The following is an 18,980-nucleotide window of genomic DNA, read 5'->3' on the forward strand; positions in this document are numbered from 1 at the left end:
ACTCAGTTACATGAGAGTACAACTCACATCACAGTTACATGAGAGTACAACTCACAACTCAGTTACATGAGAGTTCAACTCACAACTCATTTACATGAGAGTAAAACTCACAACTCAGTTACATGAGAGTACAACTCACAACTCAGTTACATGAGAGTACAACTCACAACTCAGTTACATGAGAGTACAACTCACAACTCAGTTACAAAAGAGTACAACTCACAATTCAGTTACATGAGAGTTCAACTCACAACTCAGTTACAAGAGAGTACAACTCACAACTCAGTTACAAGAGAGTACAAATCACAACTCAGTTACAAAAGAGTACAACTCACAATTCAGTTACATGAGAGTTCAACTCACAACTCAGTTACATGAGAGTACAACTCACAACTCAGTTACATGAGTGTACAACTCAGTTACATGAGAGTACAACTTACATCACAGTTACATGAGAGTTCAACTCACAACTCAGTTACATGAGAGTACAACTCACAACTCAGTTACATGAGAGTACAACTTACATCACAGTTACATGAGAGTTCAACTCACAACTCAGTTACATGAGAGTACAACTCACAACTCAGTTACATGAGAGTTCAACTCACAACTCAGTTACATGAAAGTACAACTCACAACTCAGTTACATGAGAGTTCAACTTACAACTTAGTTACATGAGAGTACAACTCACAACTCAATTACATGAGAGTACAACTCACAACTCAGTTACATGAGAGTACAACTCACAACTCAGTTACATGAGAGTTCAACTCACAACTCAGTTACATGAGAGTACAACTCACTTACATAAGAGTACAACTCACAACTCAGTTACATGAGAGTACAACTCACATCACAGTTACATGAGAGTACAACTCACATCACAGTTACATGAGAGTACAACTCACAACTCAGTTACATGAGAGTACAACTCACAACTCAGTTACATGAGAGTTCAACTCACAACTCAGTTACATAAGAGTACAACTCACAACTCAGTTACATGAGAGTACAACTCACATCACAGTTACATGTGAGTACAACTCACATCACAGTTACATGAGAGTACAACTCACAACTCAGTTACATGAGAGTTCAACTCACAACTCAGTTACATGAGAGTACAACTCACAACTCAGTTGCATGAGTATACAACTCAGTTACATGAGAGTACAACTCACAACTCAGTTACATGAGAGTACAACTCACAACTCAGTTACATGAGAGTACAACTCACAACTCAGTTACATGAGTGTACAACTCAGTTACATGAGAGTACAACTCACAACTCAGTTTCATGAGAGTACAACTCACAACTCAGTTACATGAGAGTTACGTTCGAAACTTATGACCGCTATTTTAATTCGCGAGCATACGCTACTGTCGATCACTATGGTAGGAAGGCCATTTTAAACAAGTGTTTAATTGACAAACCAAATAGCAGAATGGCACCGTGTGTTACTGGGTGTATAAGATCACATCCTGAGTACCCACTAATAGACTTCCTTCCATTCTGTTTCTTATATACCATACTAATACATTCTGTTACTGTAGCAGCTAACCACTTTCGCTTTCAGCCATTTGTTCCTTGTCAATAAAACTCAAAAACTTTTAAAGAATTGGGGCTCCAGTCTATTAATTACTGTAGTATTTGTCTCTACCCAGAGCTTACCGGAACCCGGATGTATCTATTCTCTGTACCTCGATTTGTCACATAGGCATCTCTGTTGCCTTCTCATAATGTCAAGCTATTACGAACTGCTTTTAATACCTTGACTGCAATGATCACCTTACTTGTATTTGTAAATGACACGATTTAATTGGATCGAATGTTAGCGAATATAGCCAATCAGAGCAACTGACAGACTGAAGTAAACAATTTGAAAAGAGTGAAATCGAGGGCTCTGATTGGCTGCATTTACACACTTCCGCAATACAAGATACGTGTGGCTATTGCAGCCAAGGTATAAGACGCAGTTTGTAATAGCTTGATTTTGTGAAAATGCCCTGTTGTAGACAACATAAATCTAATATGGTTATAATGGAAGACTATTTTAATCCCTCATTTCGTTTCATCAGCTCAAGAAAATGATATTATATTGATGTACTTACACCATTATTCACAGAATATCTCTTTTAATAGAAACATTTTTACAACTTTTTAAGATAAATCAATACCAAATTGAGAAGCTCTCCGCCACTTTACACGATTATCATTTTCCTTTTTCATTAAAAGTTCGTCGTTTTCGTCAGGCTTCAGTCTAGATATAATATTTCGTATGCCTGATAAATCTTTTATAAGAGACTGGTGTAATAAATATACAGGTCACGTGATTTTCAAACCGACCAATTGGCTCTCTGATTTATTATTCTGCTGAAATATTTTCCCAGAAACACAGGATCCTAAATTTGAGCTCCTTATTCAAAAAATGTCCTGGTCTACAACATACGGTATGATAGGCAATATGCACGTGTATGGTGTGACCTCAATATTGCCCTATCCTTCTGCACAAAGGTTACTGTATTCATTATACACGTGCATGATGAGACCTCAATATCGCCTTTCCTTCAGCACAAAGGTTACTGTATTCATTATACACGTGCATGATGAGACCTCAATATCGCCTTTCCTTCAGCACAAAGATTACTGTATTCATTATACACGTGCATGATGAGACCTCAATATCGCCTTTCCTTCAGCACAAAGGTTACTGTATTCATCATACACGTGCATGATGAGACCTCAATATCGCCTTTCCTTCAGCACAAAGGTTACTGTATTCATCATACACGTGCATGATGAGTCCTCAATATCGCCTTTCCTTCAGCACAAAGGTTACTGTATTCATTATACACGTGCATGATGAGACCTCAATATCGCCTTTCCTTCAGCACAAAGGTTACTGTATTCATTATACACGTATTATTATACAAAATGGCGTGGTGCTTTATCTTTTATCTTTAATTCCAATTCCTGAATTTAGAATTTAAACCACCATTTTCCAAGCCAAGTTAATATACTTAACATGTGCAGACAACACTCATGAATATTCAACAGCACTCATAAATATTCAACATCACAATATGCATTATAAGCATATTCATACGACTTGCAAAAACTATTACCAGGAATAAACATTATGTTATATCACAAGGATACTTTTATATCTACAACCAATTCCTCCTGAATAATTATCTTCGTCTTCATTAGCCCAATCAAAAGGAGATAAGAAGGACGCAGAAGTGCATTCCTTATATTTTTATATTCATTTTTGCGGTCATGATCCGCACATAGCTTCGTGTAAGCGTCGAACTTGGATTAAAAAAAAACGCATAAGATTTTACACAAAAATAGTTTTCCTAGATTCTCACATTTTCATCTTGTACTCAACAAAAGAGCAAAAATAGTTTGACAAAATACGAAAATAATTTGAATATCTTTTTTAGTGGCTCCTCCTGTCGGCCCCCGTCCCAATCGTTTTTTCTCTTTTATAGGAATCACACCTTTGGGGCCATTACAATAGTCTGCTACGCACGCGCACATAGTCATGACGTCATTCGTAATACAGTTTTTATCTCCGCCATGTTCTTCATCCACGCACGTGTAAACTGTAAATTGAGCTGAAAATAAGAGTTCATGACGAATAATGCTTTGATTTCTGTTCCGAAAAGTGATGTGATGGAGATGAATTCAGCCCCATCTATAATGCTCATAATTGGACGCCCAAAGAAATGAAATGGAGCGGCTAATGAAGACAGGTAACGTCCTGAGTGCAAAAGAAAAAATGCCAGAACTGAGGCATTAGCACAGCCGATGAAAACCTCCACCAAGTGAAAATAACAAAAGGTGCGAATGGACGAGGTACGGGGATATCATCACAGTGACCGCTTCTTGTGTATTCGCTTCTAACTTTTCTACTGCATCGATAATCTCACACCGGATACCCGACACCTCAACTATTGAAAACTAAGAAAACTAGGCTACTTACGTGATGAAATATTAATACAATGGCCCTGACATTCAAATAAATAATTTCTGGGTTTTAGTTTTAAATCGTCGATATCACAGGTTTGACCGCCATCTTCACCACATCTATAACACAATATCTTCTCTGAGTTGCCATTTAATATCTGATCTTGACCCTTCGTACCGGAACCATCTGCGGAGCTGTGATCAAACATGGCCGATAAATCTTCATAGTTAAAACTATCTCCAGAACCTGGAAACAGAAAAGGTAATAAACACTTAATAACAAAGGAAAAACCTCTAAATCCTCACAATAAAGATCTACTATAGTTCAGATTAATGTTGGCACACTGCTATCGTATCACAATCTACTAGCTAGTTGGACACTATAGTTTAGATTAATGGTGTCCCACTGCTATCGTGTCACAATTTGTTAGCTAGGTGGACACTATAGTTCAGATCAATGGTGGCTCACTGCTTCCCCGTTACAATATTCTAGCTAGCTGCACACAATGGTGGCTCATTGTTATTATGTCACAATTTGCTCGCTAGCTAGTTGGACACAATAGTTTATATCAATGGTGGCTCACTGCTATCATGTTACAATCTGCTAGCTAGTTGGACACAATAGTTTAGATCAATGGTGGCTCACTGTTATCGTGTTACAATCTACTAGCTAGCTTGACACTATAGTTTAGATCAATGGTGGCACACTGCTATCGTGTCAAAATCTGTTAGCTAGTTAGACAAATAGTTCAGATAAAACTATTGATTTTTGATCAATGGGGGCTAACTGATATCGTGTCACAATCTGCTAGCTAGCTTGACACTTCAGTTCGGATAATTAAGCACTGGATTTAGTTAAACAAGTTACAAAAAGTTTTAAAGGCTAAACATAAAAACTTCTTGAATGGTCGGAAATGGCGATAAAAAAAGCTGGAACTAATGAAATTGAATCAATATTTTAATTGGATACTTCTGGCACTAAACCTGGAATTAGTTCCAGGAATGAGTCGATATAACTCGAGGGAATATAACAGACACTAAAACGCTCTAATTAGTTTTTAAATGTTGAAAGTCAAATCGGTTCGGCAATATTAAAATTTGCCTCGTTAACAATAGCGCTAAGGCTAATGTTTAATTTCTGTAGTAAAATTTGAAAACAAAAATGATTGAGGGGTACGTTGTAAACCTGTAAACCACCGCCTCCAACCATCAGGGTCAGTCACTGTTGACTTTTGGCATTTATGGACTGTAGTTCAACTACCACGGGGACTGGTTGAACCAAGTCCATGGGCCCACCCCTACTGTCCATAGGTCCACCCCAGAAAAAAATGCAGGGAAACATATGCTAAAAAAATGCCGGGGGAGAGGCCACAACCAACTTAACTCCAAGGGCCTCAACTCCTTTAGTTGAGCCATGCTCATCATTTCGAATTCAAAATTCAAAAGTTACTTTAAGAAGAACAAATCATGTAATATCTGATTGGATCAATTTAAATTCTAGATGTAAATAAAATCGATTGTAGAAGACAAGAGTCGGCATGAATCATAAAATAATTCCAAATAAATCAAGACGGGAACTCCCCGGGGGTGACTACTACCAGAAACATCCCCGACATCGGTATGAAATTTGATCTCGATTATTACCGTTTTATTTAATCAACTAGAAACACGATTATTATCTAATCTGAACGCATCTCTTATATAATTCATCAAAATTCTTCAAGCTAAGATATAATACGATGAAGGTAGGAACGAATAGACGAGGTACCGTGTCTGTTACGATGTACGCTGTGGGATTTTCGATACAGAAAAAAACAGAAGAAGCGAATACTCAAGGTACTGGTCCTCTTACAACACTGACTGTTATGTGTTGAAGAAGGTGCGAATAAACGAGGTGCGTTGTCCACTGTGGTATTCTCTAGTGGTGTTTCTAAAATATAGGAGAAACCGGGTTAAAAAGCCGAAGTTGAAGTTTGACCTGGGCTGGAATCGACACTGAGCTACGCTGACTTCCAAACTATAACACAAGTAGCCCAACAATTTAAGTTATTAGATAATTATATAAATATTCTGAAACACCCCATAATTATCTGCTATTTTATAAAGGTCGTTCTGTATATTCATCTATTAATATCATTATCTCTGTATGGTAACTTCCTACACCGGATTCGAACCCATTGCACTTTCAGTCTAGGAAATGAAAGTTCATACAAGTGGAAGTACACATGGAAAAAGGGGGCGCAAGAATACAGGGGTTTGGGTAGGGGGGTTTGGGCAGGACATTCAACGCATTTAAGGGCATTTATATGCAGCGATCGGAAAATTTCGGAAAAACACACTCACTTATTTTTGTGCTTGAATACATAAAATATAAAATTATAGAGCACGTATGAGGATAATCTCCAATTTCCAAATCATGTAGACTCACTTGTGGTACCATAACTTTAACTAAACATAACATTTAAGTTTCTAAATGTACCCGTTGTTCTGACACAAAGATCCCAAGGAGATTTTCTCTTCTGTTAATTTCAAATTATCTACAGTTTAAAATGTACAGAACCAGAATTTACGAACATTGAATTACTTTCACACATTTTGTTTATTTAAAGAACTTAAAACTTAAGTCCTGTGCCTGTGCTTTCGTAACTCTGCCATTAGTACAAAGTTACAACCTTTACTGACTAACTACAAGAGCAAACCAACGTAAACAAGAGTAACCCGACTCTAAAGGAAGGAGAAATACGTCCATATAAGGCTCTATTAAAGAATCTGTAGTCAACCAGTTTTTATTTCAACTTGACAGCAATGTGCGAAAGTACTGAGAATGTTGAAGTCAGTTTGTTCCCATCAAAATATTCCCAATGTCAGTATAACCCACAGTTTATAATCAACAACTAAAGTAGAGAAATGAAGTGTTTTAAAGGGATATAGCTCTATGGTAGAATAATTACACACCTTGGGCCATAACCTAACTATATATTAACTATATAATAACTATATAATATAATAACTATATAATAACTGTATAATAACTATATAATAACTATATAATAATATGATAACCAATCCGAGCGCCCCTGCATGCCTTTTCGCACTAGTTGGTGGGGAGGTCAGAGGGCCTCTCCTTATACAAAATTGGGCACTTTTGGGCACTGTTGCAGTTTCGACCCCTTTCCCTTCTGCCAAATTTCAAATCGATAGCTCAACGGGAAGGGAAGGGGGTCGAAACTGCAAAGGGCCCAATCTTGATGACTCAATGGGGTGGGGAGGGGGATACATAAAATTACTGCCTAATTACGCCAATTGGTGAATTATGAAATTTTAAAATAGAATCTATTGAATATTTCATTGTGTATTACGGCGAATGCAATATCGACATTACAATGCATTTTCATCTAAAAAAAATCATAAATACCACTTTTACCGTTATGATGTTGTCAAGTGAAGTGTGAGAAAATATCTTTTGCCCAGTTTAATATCAAACGAAATTTATTCCCGGATAATAAGAGCAGTGAAGTCGTTTGGGGTAAGGAACTGATATCCTTTCTGTCAATCACAGATAATCTTCCTGTCTTACAGTAACATTTTAAAAACAACATGTTCATGTTATTATGTAAAATGTTTTAGTGATTTGATTGTTGATGTCTGGATCAGATAGAACTGACATAGTTTTCACCTGTTAATCTTTTACAACTGATCAAACTGTGATAGATTCTAAACAAAATAACACAAACCATTCCAACTACCTGGAAACAACTTGCATCTTAATACTAACATGTACCGTTGTGGGTGTCGCTAATGTGGCAGGTCGTGCACATTTCTCGAGAATACCTCTGACGCTACTCTACAGTTAGGTCTATGAATAGGTTAGCCTGTGGTTGCAAGCTTAGTATCCCTTCTGGGGAGTTAACAAACCTAATAACACTATTTTCAAATAACAACAAATTCCATACCAAATTCTGGCATATATCAAATATCAACTATATAGGTAGTTTGAACATGTCCACTCTTTTGTACCAAATGACACAATGTGTGTCCATTCACTAAGTTTATTCCTTTCAAGTAATGGGATTATTTTAAAAATAAATATAATACCCTCTCTAGAACACCTGACCTTATTCTGCAACTATTCTTTTTGAACACCTGATACCACTATCTATGTTATTTAGCTTTTCCCTTTCAGAGAGTCCACATACCTTATAATACTATTTATATATATGAGTATAAGTTAGACTCTAAAGCGTTGAGAAAATAGATTCTGACAATCCAGTCATGGTAACCCTTTCAGAGAGTCCACATACCTTATAATACTATTTATATATATGAGTATAAGTTAGACTCTAAAGCGTTGAGAAAATAGATTCTGACAATCCAGTCATGGTAACCCTTTCAGAGAGTCCACATACCTTATAATACTATTTATATATATGAGTATAAGTTAGACTCTAAAGCGTTGAGAAAATAGATTCTGACAATCCAGTCATGGTAACCCTTTCAGAGAGTCCACATACCTTATAATACTATTTATATATATGAGTATAAGTTAGATTCTAAAGCGTTGAGAAAACAGATTCTGACAATCCAGTCATGGTAACCCTTTCAGAGAGTCCACATACCTTATAATACTATTTATATATATGAGTATAAGTTAGACTCTAAAGCGTTGAGAAAATAGATTCTGACAATCCAGTCATGGTAACCCTTTCAGAGAGTCCACATACTTTATAATACTATCTAAGAACATATATATGAGATATAAGATGGTCTCTAGGGCGTTATGAGTATAAATAAACAACCTATTATAGAGTGTTTATGGCGGAGATTTCAAAATCAATATCATGTCAAAAATAATTCTCAATCCTATACCAGTTTATTTAAGATTAACGAGACTCTAGACGCTCGTTTTTAATTTTTATACCTGGCTGTCTACTGGTCGGCCTTGGGAACTGGATTTTAACTCGAAAACTGCCCCGTTACTCTCTTTTAATTGGGAAATTTTTTCTTAGTGTGTTGTATTCTAATGAAGTCTTCCCGTCTTCATTAGCCCACATGGTGCAGAAAAGTAGGACGTAAAACTCCATTCATTTCATTTCTAATGAAGTCTTATTTTGATAAAACAGTGTCGAATGAAGAAAAATTTCGAACCAAGTTATCAGAAAGTTTCGACAGGAGTTTCAAATCAGGGCGATAAAATGGAGTTTTCCTTTATATTCACTTTGATAGACTTAGCTATAAGAGGGTAGGGTGGAGTGGAATTGTGACCCGAGTTATAAGAAAGTTTCGACTGAAATGATGATATTTTGAAGCGAGTGTTACAAACGTTTTGACTGGAGTTTAATTTTAAAAATAGTTATAAGAAAGTTTGGAATGGAGTTTAATTTTGAAAATAGTTATAAGAAAGTTTGGAATTGAGTTTAATTTTAAAAATAGTTATAAGAAAGTTTGGAATGGAGTTTAATTTTGAACACAGTTATAAGAAAGTTTGGAATGGAGTATAATTTTGAACACAGTTATAAGAAAGTTTGGAATGGAGTTTAATTTTGAACACAGTTATAAGAAAGTTTGGAATGGAGTTTAATTTTGAACACAGTTATAAGAAAGTTTGGAATGGAGTTTAATTTTGAACACAGTTATAAGAAAGTTTGGAATGGAGTTTAATTTTGAACACAGTTATAAGAAAGTTTGGAATGGAGTTTAATTTTGAAAATAGTTATAAGAAAGTTTGGAATGGAGTTTAATTTTGAACACAGTTATAAGAAAGTTTGGAATGGAGTATAATTTTGAACACAGTTATAAGAAAGTTTGGAATGGAGTTTAATTTTGAACACAGTTATAAGAAAGTTTGGAATGGAGTTTAATTTTGAACACAGTTATAAGAAAGTTTGGAATGGAGTTTAATTTTGAACACAGTTATAAGAAAGTTTGGAATGGAGTATAATTTCGAATCAAGTTGAAAGTAAATTTGGACTGAAGTTTAATTTTGAACCGAGATATAAGAATCTTGCCCCACTAAATGTTTCGACTGTAGTTTGAATCAGTACTCGACTGTAGTCACAAGAAAGTTTCGATTGTAGTATATCTATAAGATATATAGACTATACGTTTATAAAGATTCAACACGACCTAAGATTTAAAATATATTAAAAATACGTTATCATCAATCATACGACATGATCGAGAAATAATTCAGTCTGCCGAACTTAAGTCTCAAGAGTGCCGAACTTTGGTCTGTAACCTTCCAAACGTTTCAAGCCATGACAATTGCGACTAATGATACATAGAAGGGTTAATGAACTGAGCTGAAAGGATCCACAAAGTACATCTCATTTCAGCCGTCTGAAACCAGACTGACCACAACAATAGCTTTGAAAATATGAAAATCATTAAAGAGACAGATTCACCATTTCGAGGTTTGATTTGAGTCTTGGGAGGTATGTAAACAGTCTTCCAGAAGTACTAGAAATGTACTAAATTCGCTTAATTGTTCCATTTATGTCTTTTCTATATAATTATGACAGTCTCAACATTCAAATACGATTATTCTGGACACACAACGATTTGAAGATTCAAATTTCACGGTTAGCTGTGAACACTATTACTGATTAGCTTAGCCGTTTCTGAGACTAAGATGCGATTGGTCAAACGGATAGCAAACTTGCAATAGCTCATCTCACAGGTACGAATTTTCCCTCAGAAACTGGTTTGAAACAGGCTAACTCTTCGCCAAACATCTTTATATTGTATAATATCCCCCATTCTCCACAGTATTCATATTTGATGTTAAAATACCAATTGCTCAATATACAAAGATCCAATACCAAGACCACCTGTGCTGATGAGGCTCCCATATCAGAAACATGTGTCCACTTCGAGAGCTACAATTAACAGTAGGCCTACTTAATTCTAAATTCAAATCAACGTATCTATCATTTTTCAGCCTGAGATGAGGGGTATACTATCACTCCCACACAGGCCCGTAACCAGACCAATGTTCCAAGGGGGCGGCCGCACTTGCATGTGGGGGTGGAGGTGTCTGCAATTGTACAGGTCTAATGATAATTTGTTCAAATTTTGCAGAAGGCGAGATGTAGCACCGCCCCCCACCCCCTCTTCAGTTACAGGCCTGACCCCAAACATCTCATTGGTCTACATTATTCTGACCCTTATTAAACTATTGAAATATTATAAACTAGACTATCTAGTATAAATAATGTTATAAGAAATTGTCTATTTCCTGAAGTATATTTATATATTATTATATAATTTCTGGACGCCATGATAATATTACAGACGTGACGTTCTCGTCTTGTTTCCTATTTGAGTTAGAGACCGGCTGATAATCTATTAAACTGGTAATATTAACTTTCATAATGAATGATGATATAACACGAAATATGAACATTTAAAAATATCTATGTATCTATTCAAGATAATATTACAAATTGTGCCCACGTGTGAACAAATTATTTCATGATAACGACCATGTAATGAGGAAAAAGGCAGATTAAAATAATCTCAAATTTTCGTTTTGTTTCTTTTCTGCAGACCAGGTGACTGTTGCTGTAGGCCCTACCCATCTGTCACCGCTACTGCGTGGCTAGATTTTTCAAGGGGAGGTTGGGAAGGGTGTGTGTGGGGTAGTGGGGGTAGGGGGTGTACACCACCAGGCATTAAAGAACTCAATGAGAAGAAATTTGAAACTGGGGAGTCAGGCCTTCCCGTAGAAGCGACACTGCTCGCATGCGGCTCTATTCTAGGCTATTCTATTAAATTTTTTAACTAAGCTAAAGTAGATTACGACACTCTATCAGTAAAACAACTTCCCAGACTCGTGAAAAATTTCAAATCAACGATCTGGAGACATTTGACCTTCAAGTCTGTCAAGTGTTAATAATCATTCTCATTGCAGACGACAAATTGATTTTTGGCGGGCTAATTTGGTTGTCGTCTGGTTGTCAATAACAAGGGGAGACAACTGAGTGTCAAACGCGTCGTGATACATTATGAAATAGTGGGTATTGTTCTATTTTCTTCACAAATTTATCTTAAAGGTTACAAAGTCGATTACAATTTCAATCTAGATAAGGGTTATATAATAGTCTCAGACAATAAGTAATAGGATGGAGGGGGGGGGGGGGGGTGTGAGGTATGCTGAAGTATAAAACCACGAGCCGTTTGCTTCCCCAGGCATTACGCTGTGATTAATTAGGCATATTGTCATATTTCTTATCACAGTTGTAGGCTATCACAAATTTGAAGAAAGCGACGACTGTTCAATAAGCGAGATTTAAGAGAGATCATAGTTCTGGACTTGTACGAAGTTTATAGTTCTACGAAGAGCAGTGGCGTTTCTTCGAGCGGGGTTACTTTCAAAATTTTTATCAATTTACATAGTGAAAGCATACCTTGTGACCCCCCTGTGAAAATTTTGTGGCCCCTGCCCAGCCCCCTCAACTAATGTTTCCAAGAAACATCACTGACGAAGAGGTCAGAATCATGAGAATTGAATGAATTGATCGCACTACACTGTCACTGTCTGAATCTATAACTGATCTTCTTATTCTGCTATGTGCGACCCCTGGTGTGTGCTAGAACCCTTTCACTGTCAGGACGAGGTATCAACGTAGAATTCACGATTAACGGAACTGTTTGCGAGATTCCAAAAACAAACATGAACAAATTGAGGCCAGTTTCCATTCTATATAAATGCCAGGCTTTATTCTTCGCTCATCTGTCTCTTAAAGGGATGATGTCACCAAAGCCTAAATATTCGCTTTTATTAGACAAATTAGTCCAAATATTCGCTTTAATTGCTGACTCTTAGGGTTCTTTGAGATTAGTGACGTCATCAAAAACTTATTTTTAGTGGAATTGGGGCGTACAGGACCACAGACATCTGACGGAAATTGGAATGAAGCAAATTGATGCTATCAGTATCTCCGATACACATAAAGTTTTTTAGAAAGCCTCTTTACAATCCATTTATAGTGATATTGAAAGATATAAATTTAATGATACACGATTAAAAGACGTATGTTATAAAAGAAGTTATAAAAGAAGATCGATAAGAAGAAATAAGTCAATCGATTCCAATCAGTAGAAGAAATAAGTCAATCGATTCCAATCAGTAGAAGAAATAAGTCAATCGATTCCAATCAGTAGAAGAAATAAGTCAATCGATTCCAATCAGTAGAAGAAATAAGTCAATCGATTCCAATCAGTAGAGGAAATAGTTACTTTAACTCTTCCTGATAAAAACAAACGGCTGTATTGATGTTAGATTCTAAGTTAAAGGGACAACGACTAGGTTGGAATTGTGAGACGACTTTACTGAGAACAGATGACTTGCGACCGCAAACTCTAGCAATTCAAAATGTATGTTGTTTTCTGTTGCGAAAATACAATTTCCTTTTGAGAAACCTTTAAGCGCTCAAAGACTTTTGAACGACAGAAGCCTCTTTTAACTACTGATTTATGTGATTTACTTCTTGTAAACCAATAAGAATGACTGATTGACATGACGTCACTTCCGTGATTCGCGAACGGTTGCGACGTCATGTACATTATTAACAAATGAAAGAATAAGTTTTGGCATGATGTCACAGAATGACGACGTCTACCAATGACAGAATAACTGATAACCTGATGACCTGACGTCATCGATGTCATCTGCATGATTAGCCCTCCTTGACAGAATGGGTGTTAACATGACGTCATCTACTTGATTAGCCAATGACAGGTTGACTAGAAATTTAGTGCTGAGATGTCGAACGTTGATAAGATTTGTTAGTATATGATGGAATAGCAGAGAGTACATGATTGGTATTGATTTTTTTGATCTTGATGGTAGATCTGTAGTCATCTGTAGTCGAAACAAATATATGGTTACAGAAGTCAATTCCTGATGTGGGTCAGGCATCAGACTAGACAGGGGCGTATCCAGAAAATGCCTGAGTAGGGGGCCAAAAATGAGAGTTGTCTGTCGCATTCATTCCTCAGAACTATAAGAGTCATCGCACTTAGCAAGACACAAACAACCATTTTTGATATTCATCAAAATCAGTTTTTGTTTTTCATGGAATTTCGAAACAGAAAAGAATGATAATCACTCCCAGAGCCTATCATCTGTTTTAAATTAAACTTACTTACAATATCATGACATTCTGAATTATTTAATTTTAAAAATCGTTACCATAGAAACGTAATTATTTGTGAAATTATAATAAAAACAGGTTGAAGATGAGAAAAGAGTTTAAACTGGAGAATATCAAACTTGTTAAAAAGTGATTAGGAACAGGTGTCATGTTTTTCACTTCAAATTTCATTGGAAGCTGAGTCAGCTCGGTTAGTTAGACGCCTGCTCTCTAGAGGTGCAGAACCCTGTTTCTCAAAATATCGCAGATTAACGTACGAGCATAAACGTTATAAACTAACGATTTGATAGCGTCAAAAATAATGTTTTAGTCGTACGAATTTTTGAGAAACGGGGTCCAGATAGGATTAGCTTTGGCCCCGCCCCCCTACTTTAATTTCCATTCATTTGCATATTAAAACAATTGTCTGTGGCTCCCGTGGAAATATTTTACTGGCCCCTGCTCGGCCCCCACACCTAATGTTTACTAGAAAAAAACATGTGTTTAGCACAACAGTTTAGATGTTACCGCCCTGGCAATCTTTCCTTCATTGCAGAGTGCACACTGAAACGTAGGACCGAAAGATACCCATCTAACATAATCTCCAAATAAGAGAGTGTTGCAGAAATTTTTCAAATTGTGCCAGAAAGTACATTAATTTCAATGAACTCACCCCTTTACGTATCAGACGCCAAAAAGGACGACAATCACACAACTGTCCTCTCACCATATCTATTACCAGTTGTGTATGGTTGCGAATAATAAAAGTGGAGATCTGAACGTAACTTAGTAGCATGAGAGTTGCATTTCTTATTCGCTACCATACACAACTGGTGATCACTATAGTGTAAGAACATCTTTACTAATAGCTAGATAATTAAACGTATCAAGTTTTATTGACAGAGATTAAGAAGAGGAATACTATCATGTCAAGTCAATTGTGTAGAAAAATAAGAAATATCTGACCTGACATCTTTCCTGACATGACATCTGACCTGATATCTAACATGACTGTCAATTTTTGGATGAATCTGGTCAATAAGGCAGCACCATAAATACTCGAAAAGAGGAGAGTGGTCTGAGAAGGGGCGCCTACACTATGTCAAGCTATTATGAACTGCGCCTAATACCTTGAAATCGTTAGGCACTTTTTTGTATGTCGAAGTTTGTAGATGCAGCTATTTGATGGTATTAAACTCTAATACAGACAATCAGAACCCTCGAATACACAGCCACATCGTTTTTCTGTTGAGGGCTCTGATTGGCTGATTCCCAGGAGTAAAAATCAAATCAAATCGCTGCATTTATACAAACTTCTATCATACAAAATAAGTGCCTTTGGATGTCAGTGTATTAGACGAAGTTCGTTATACCTTGACATTGTGAAGACAAATTTCGTAATACCTTGACATTGTGAAGACAAAGTTCGTTATACCTTGACATTGTGAAGACAAATTTCGTAATACCTTGACATTGTGAAGACAAAGTTCGTAATACCTTGACATTGTGAAGTTGGAGGAGGGAAGACATATGACGAACTGATCTAGTCCATGACCCTATCCGAATGTCAACGGAGGTTTGGAGGATGCAATACACCCACCTTTACGACAGTTTAAATCCTAACTGAAAGCAGAATTACAAAGTTAATTGAGCCAATTAGGACAGACGTGGAAATACAAACAAACTGATTTAGTCTGTGACCGTATCCGAATGTCGACGGAGGTTGGAGGATGAAATACACCCACGTACGCGATGGTTTAGAACCGAACAGAAAGTTGTACAAAAGGTTAATTGATCTAATCAGGTTCTATTGATATATCTGTTTCTGACTCTACAGTATTTACTTGCCGTCAACTTCCTGATTAGATCAAACTACCTAAGAACTGTTGTCAAGACGTTAGTAACTTTAAGATAATCATATGTACAGCACCAAGAGCACTGATTGGTCGATGCTGTCGTAGTGATAGAACTGACCAATCAGGGTACTGTTCTAAGAACGATCATATCTTTAAGGAAATCATCAAATCGGCTTAGTGTCAGGAATATGATAACTTTAAGACTGGCATAAATAAAATATGAAGAACTGTGATTGGTCGATGTGAAAGGAATGACCAATCAGCGGCTTAGTGTCAGGAATATGATAACTTAAGACTGTCATAAATAAAACATGAAGAACTCTGATTGGTGGATGTTATTAGTGGTAATAATATTGACCAATCAGAATTCTAGCTTGTTCTCAGAAACATTGTAACTTTGTAACGCTGATTGGTTGATGTAATTACAATAAATATTCAAAACAAACATTATTAGCTATGTGGACTCTCTGAAAGGAATGCCAAGTTGACCAACCTAAATAACAAACAAACATTATTAGCTATGTGGACTCTCTGAAAGGGATGCCAAGTTGACCAACCTAAATAACAAATACACATTATTAGCCATGTGGACTCCCAGAAAGAGTCTGACAAACCAAATACATATACCAGATAAAAATTATTAGCTATGTGCATTCCCTTAAAGAGATTTCGAGTTGACAAACCTAAATAAACATTATTAGCTATGTGGACTATCTGAAAGGGATGCCTAGTTGACAAACCTAAATACCAAATAAACAATATTAGCTATGTGGACTCCTTGAAAGGGGTGCCTAGTTGACAAACCAAATACATATACCAAATACAAACCTTAATTCCAAATAAACATTATTAGCTATGTGGACTCTCTGGAAGAGATACAGAGTTCACAAACTGAGTTGCAGAGTGGTATGGGGTGTTCCGGGAGGATGAACATGCTCTGACTCGCAAGCGATACCCACCAGTGATTTTATTCTGGAGCTGAAATTCACCACAAGATGATCTCATACTTTATATCAGTCTCCTAAATCATCTCTAACAGTTCAATAATCTATAAAACCAGACCATCTAAAACATAAAACATGTCAAATCAACCAGACGCTATCTCTTCCCATCAAAGCGCTTTCCTCTGATTTATGACTCGCATGTTTCGAATGTAAAATTGAAAATGGTTGGACAAAACGTGATCAAAGTAAAAACACGATATCTTTTCCCCTTGCTCTTAATTACATCCCAATATCTTTTATTCAACCGAGCTCTAAAAAATAAACACTGATAATATTTTATACATTACTTCATATTTCTCACTCAATCCGTAATGGCTTCCTACTCCTCATTCAATCCGTAAAATGTCATTTCAAATATTGATTTCACATAACGACACGCGATATTCAATTTCAGCTTTTAACAAATTACTTGCTGTTTTTTACCAGGATGGGAATATTTTTATTGGTTTTGATTTCTTGTTTATTAATAGACCAGAGCGTTTATTTTTAATAATATATTCTATATTCTACCTTGTACTTTTAAATAACATAATTCCGAGAAAAGTAGAACATACACACAGCGTTCCATTTCATTAGTCCAATAAGATACAGAACAGTAGGATATAAAATTCTATTTCATTCCATTAGTCCAATAAGATACAGAATAGTAGGATAAATAACACCATTTCATTTCATTAGTCCAATAAGATATAGAACAGTAGGATATAAAACTACATTTCATTTTATTAGTCCAATAAGTTACAGAACAGTAGGATATAAAACTACATTTCATTTCATTAGTTCAATAAGATACAGAACAGTAGGATGTAAAACTCTATTTCATTTCATCAGTCGCATAAAATATAGCACAGTAGATAATAAAATTCTATTTCATTTCATCAGTCCAATAAGATACAGAACAGTAGGATTTAAAACTCTATTTCATTTCATTAGTCCAATAAGATACAGAACAATAGGATATAAAACTACAGACTAAATACGTGTTTAAATATACATTTCACCTTCATTTTTAATTAAACTGTCCTTCCAGTTACTTCCAAAAACAAACCTTATCGATAGGCTACTCACTAATCAATGCTTAAAGGAATACTTCCGCTTAGAATGGACAAAAAATTTAACTTGGTCAATAAGAGTATATATTTACCAGTTTTGACTTAGCAGGTGTCACGATTAGGGAATAGAATCTCTATGTATGACGATATATCAATATATTGATTTTCAAAAATTAATTTTGGATCTTAATTGATTATTACTTAGTTTATGAATTTATTTGATTATAGAGGGGTTCTGATAAACAAAAAGTCATTTTGACCAAGTTTAAAAATTTGATAATTTCGGTCATCCTAAGAGGAAGCATACCTTTAATAAAAATGTTAAAAATATCCAGATATCGATCTAAAATGGTAAAACAGACTAAGACTAAGCTATAGCGTGAATAAGAACTGTTCACAGATTCTGTTTTATAAATTGACAATTTAAAGTTTTCCAGGACAGGCAATTAACTCAATTAAAAACTTTCTGTTTTTTTTTTGTTAGACTTTGACACGAACAATCTATCAGGGTCATGTTAAAGATAGCTTTTACCAACTCACTAGACTCTCTACTATTCTAGAGTTATATTACAATTTCGTATCTTTTCTGTTTTCTGATTTTTTTCTACATTGCAATCTAAATAGTTTTCTACCAAAAGCCTGTCCCGGTGAAGCTATTTTCAACCAATCAGTATCGAAGCCTGTTATTTTTAACCAATCACAGAGTATCCGGTAGAACCAGTGGCGCATTTACGCCAAAGAGGAAAGAGGCTGTGTAAACTGTAATACTTCCCCATCAACGCTGGATTGGAACACTGTCTTTTTGTGGCATTGGAATAGCTTAGTCGGAAGCGAGTTGGATTGTCGTCTGCAAGGCGATTAGGTGCCATGGGTTCGAATCCTTCCCAAGATAAGAAAAATTCTGATGCCTGTGCCAGTGCTTCCGATGAGTCGACCCGGCTTTCACCCCTAATTCCCAATG

The 18,980-nt window shown here is 36.0% G+C and overlaps 1 protein-coding gene across 1 annotated transcript; it reads right to left on the bottom strand.

Annotated features, from left to right (window-relative positions):
* Positions 1–3,377: 3,377 nt before the first annotated feature.
* Positions 3,378–14,964, bottom strand: LOTGIDRAFT_163413 (hypothetical protein; the record flags this gene model as incomplete). The annotated part of the gene is made up of 4 exons (XM_009059490.1): positions 3,378–3,622; positions 3,991–4,221; positions 5,836–5,904; positions 14,835–14,964. 4 exons carry the CDS (start codon positions 14,962–14,964, stop codon positions 3,378–3,380), a joined length of 675 nt encoding a protein of 224 aa, XP_009057738.1.
* Between the last annotated feature and the right edge of the window lie 4,016 nt (positions 14,965–18,980).

This window comes from Lottia gigantea, assembly GCF_000327385.1.
Source record: "Lottia gigantea unplaced genomic scaffold LOTGIsca_39, whole genome shotgun sequence".
Taxonomy (NCBI): Eukaryota; Metazoa; Mollusca; class Gastropoda; family Lottiidae; genus Lottia; species Lottia gigantea.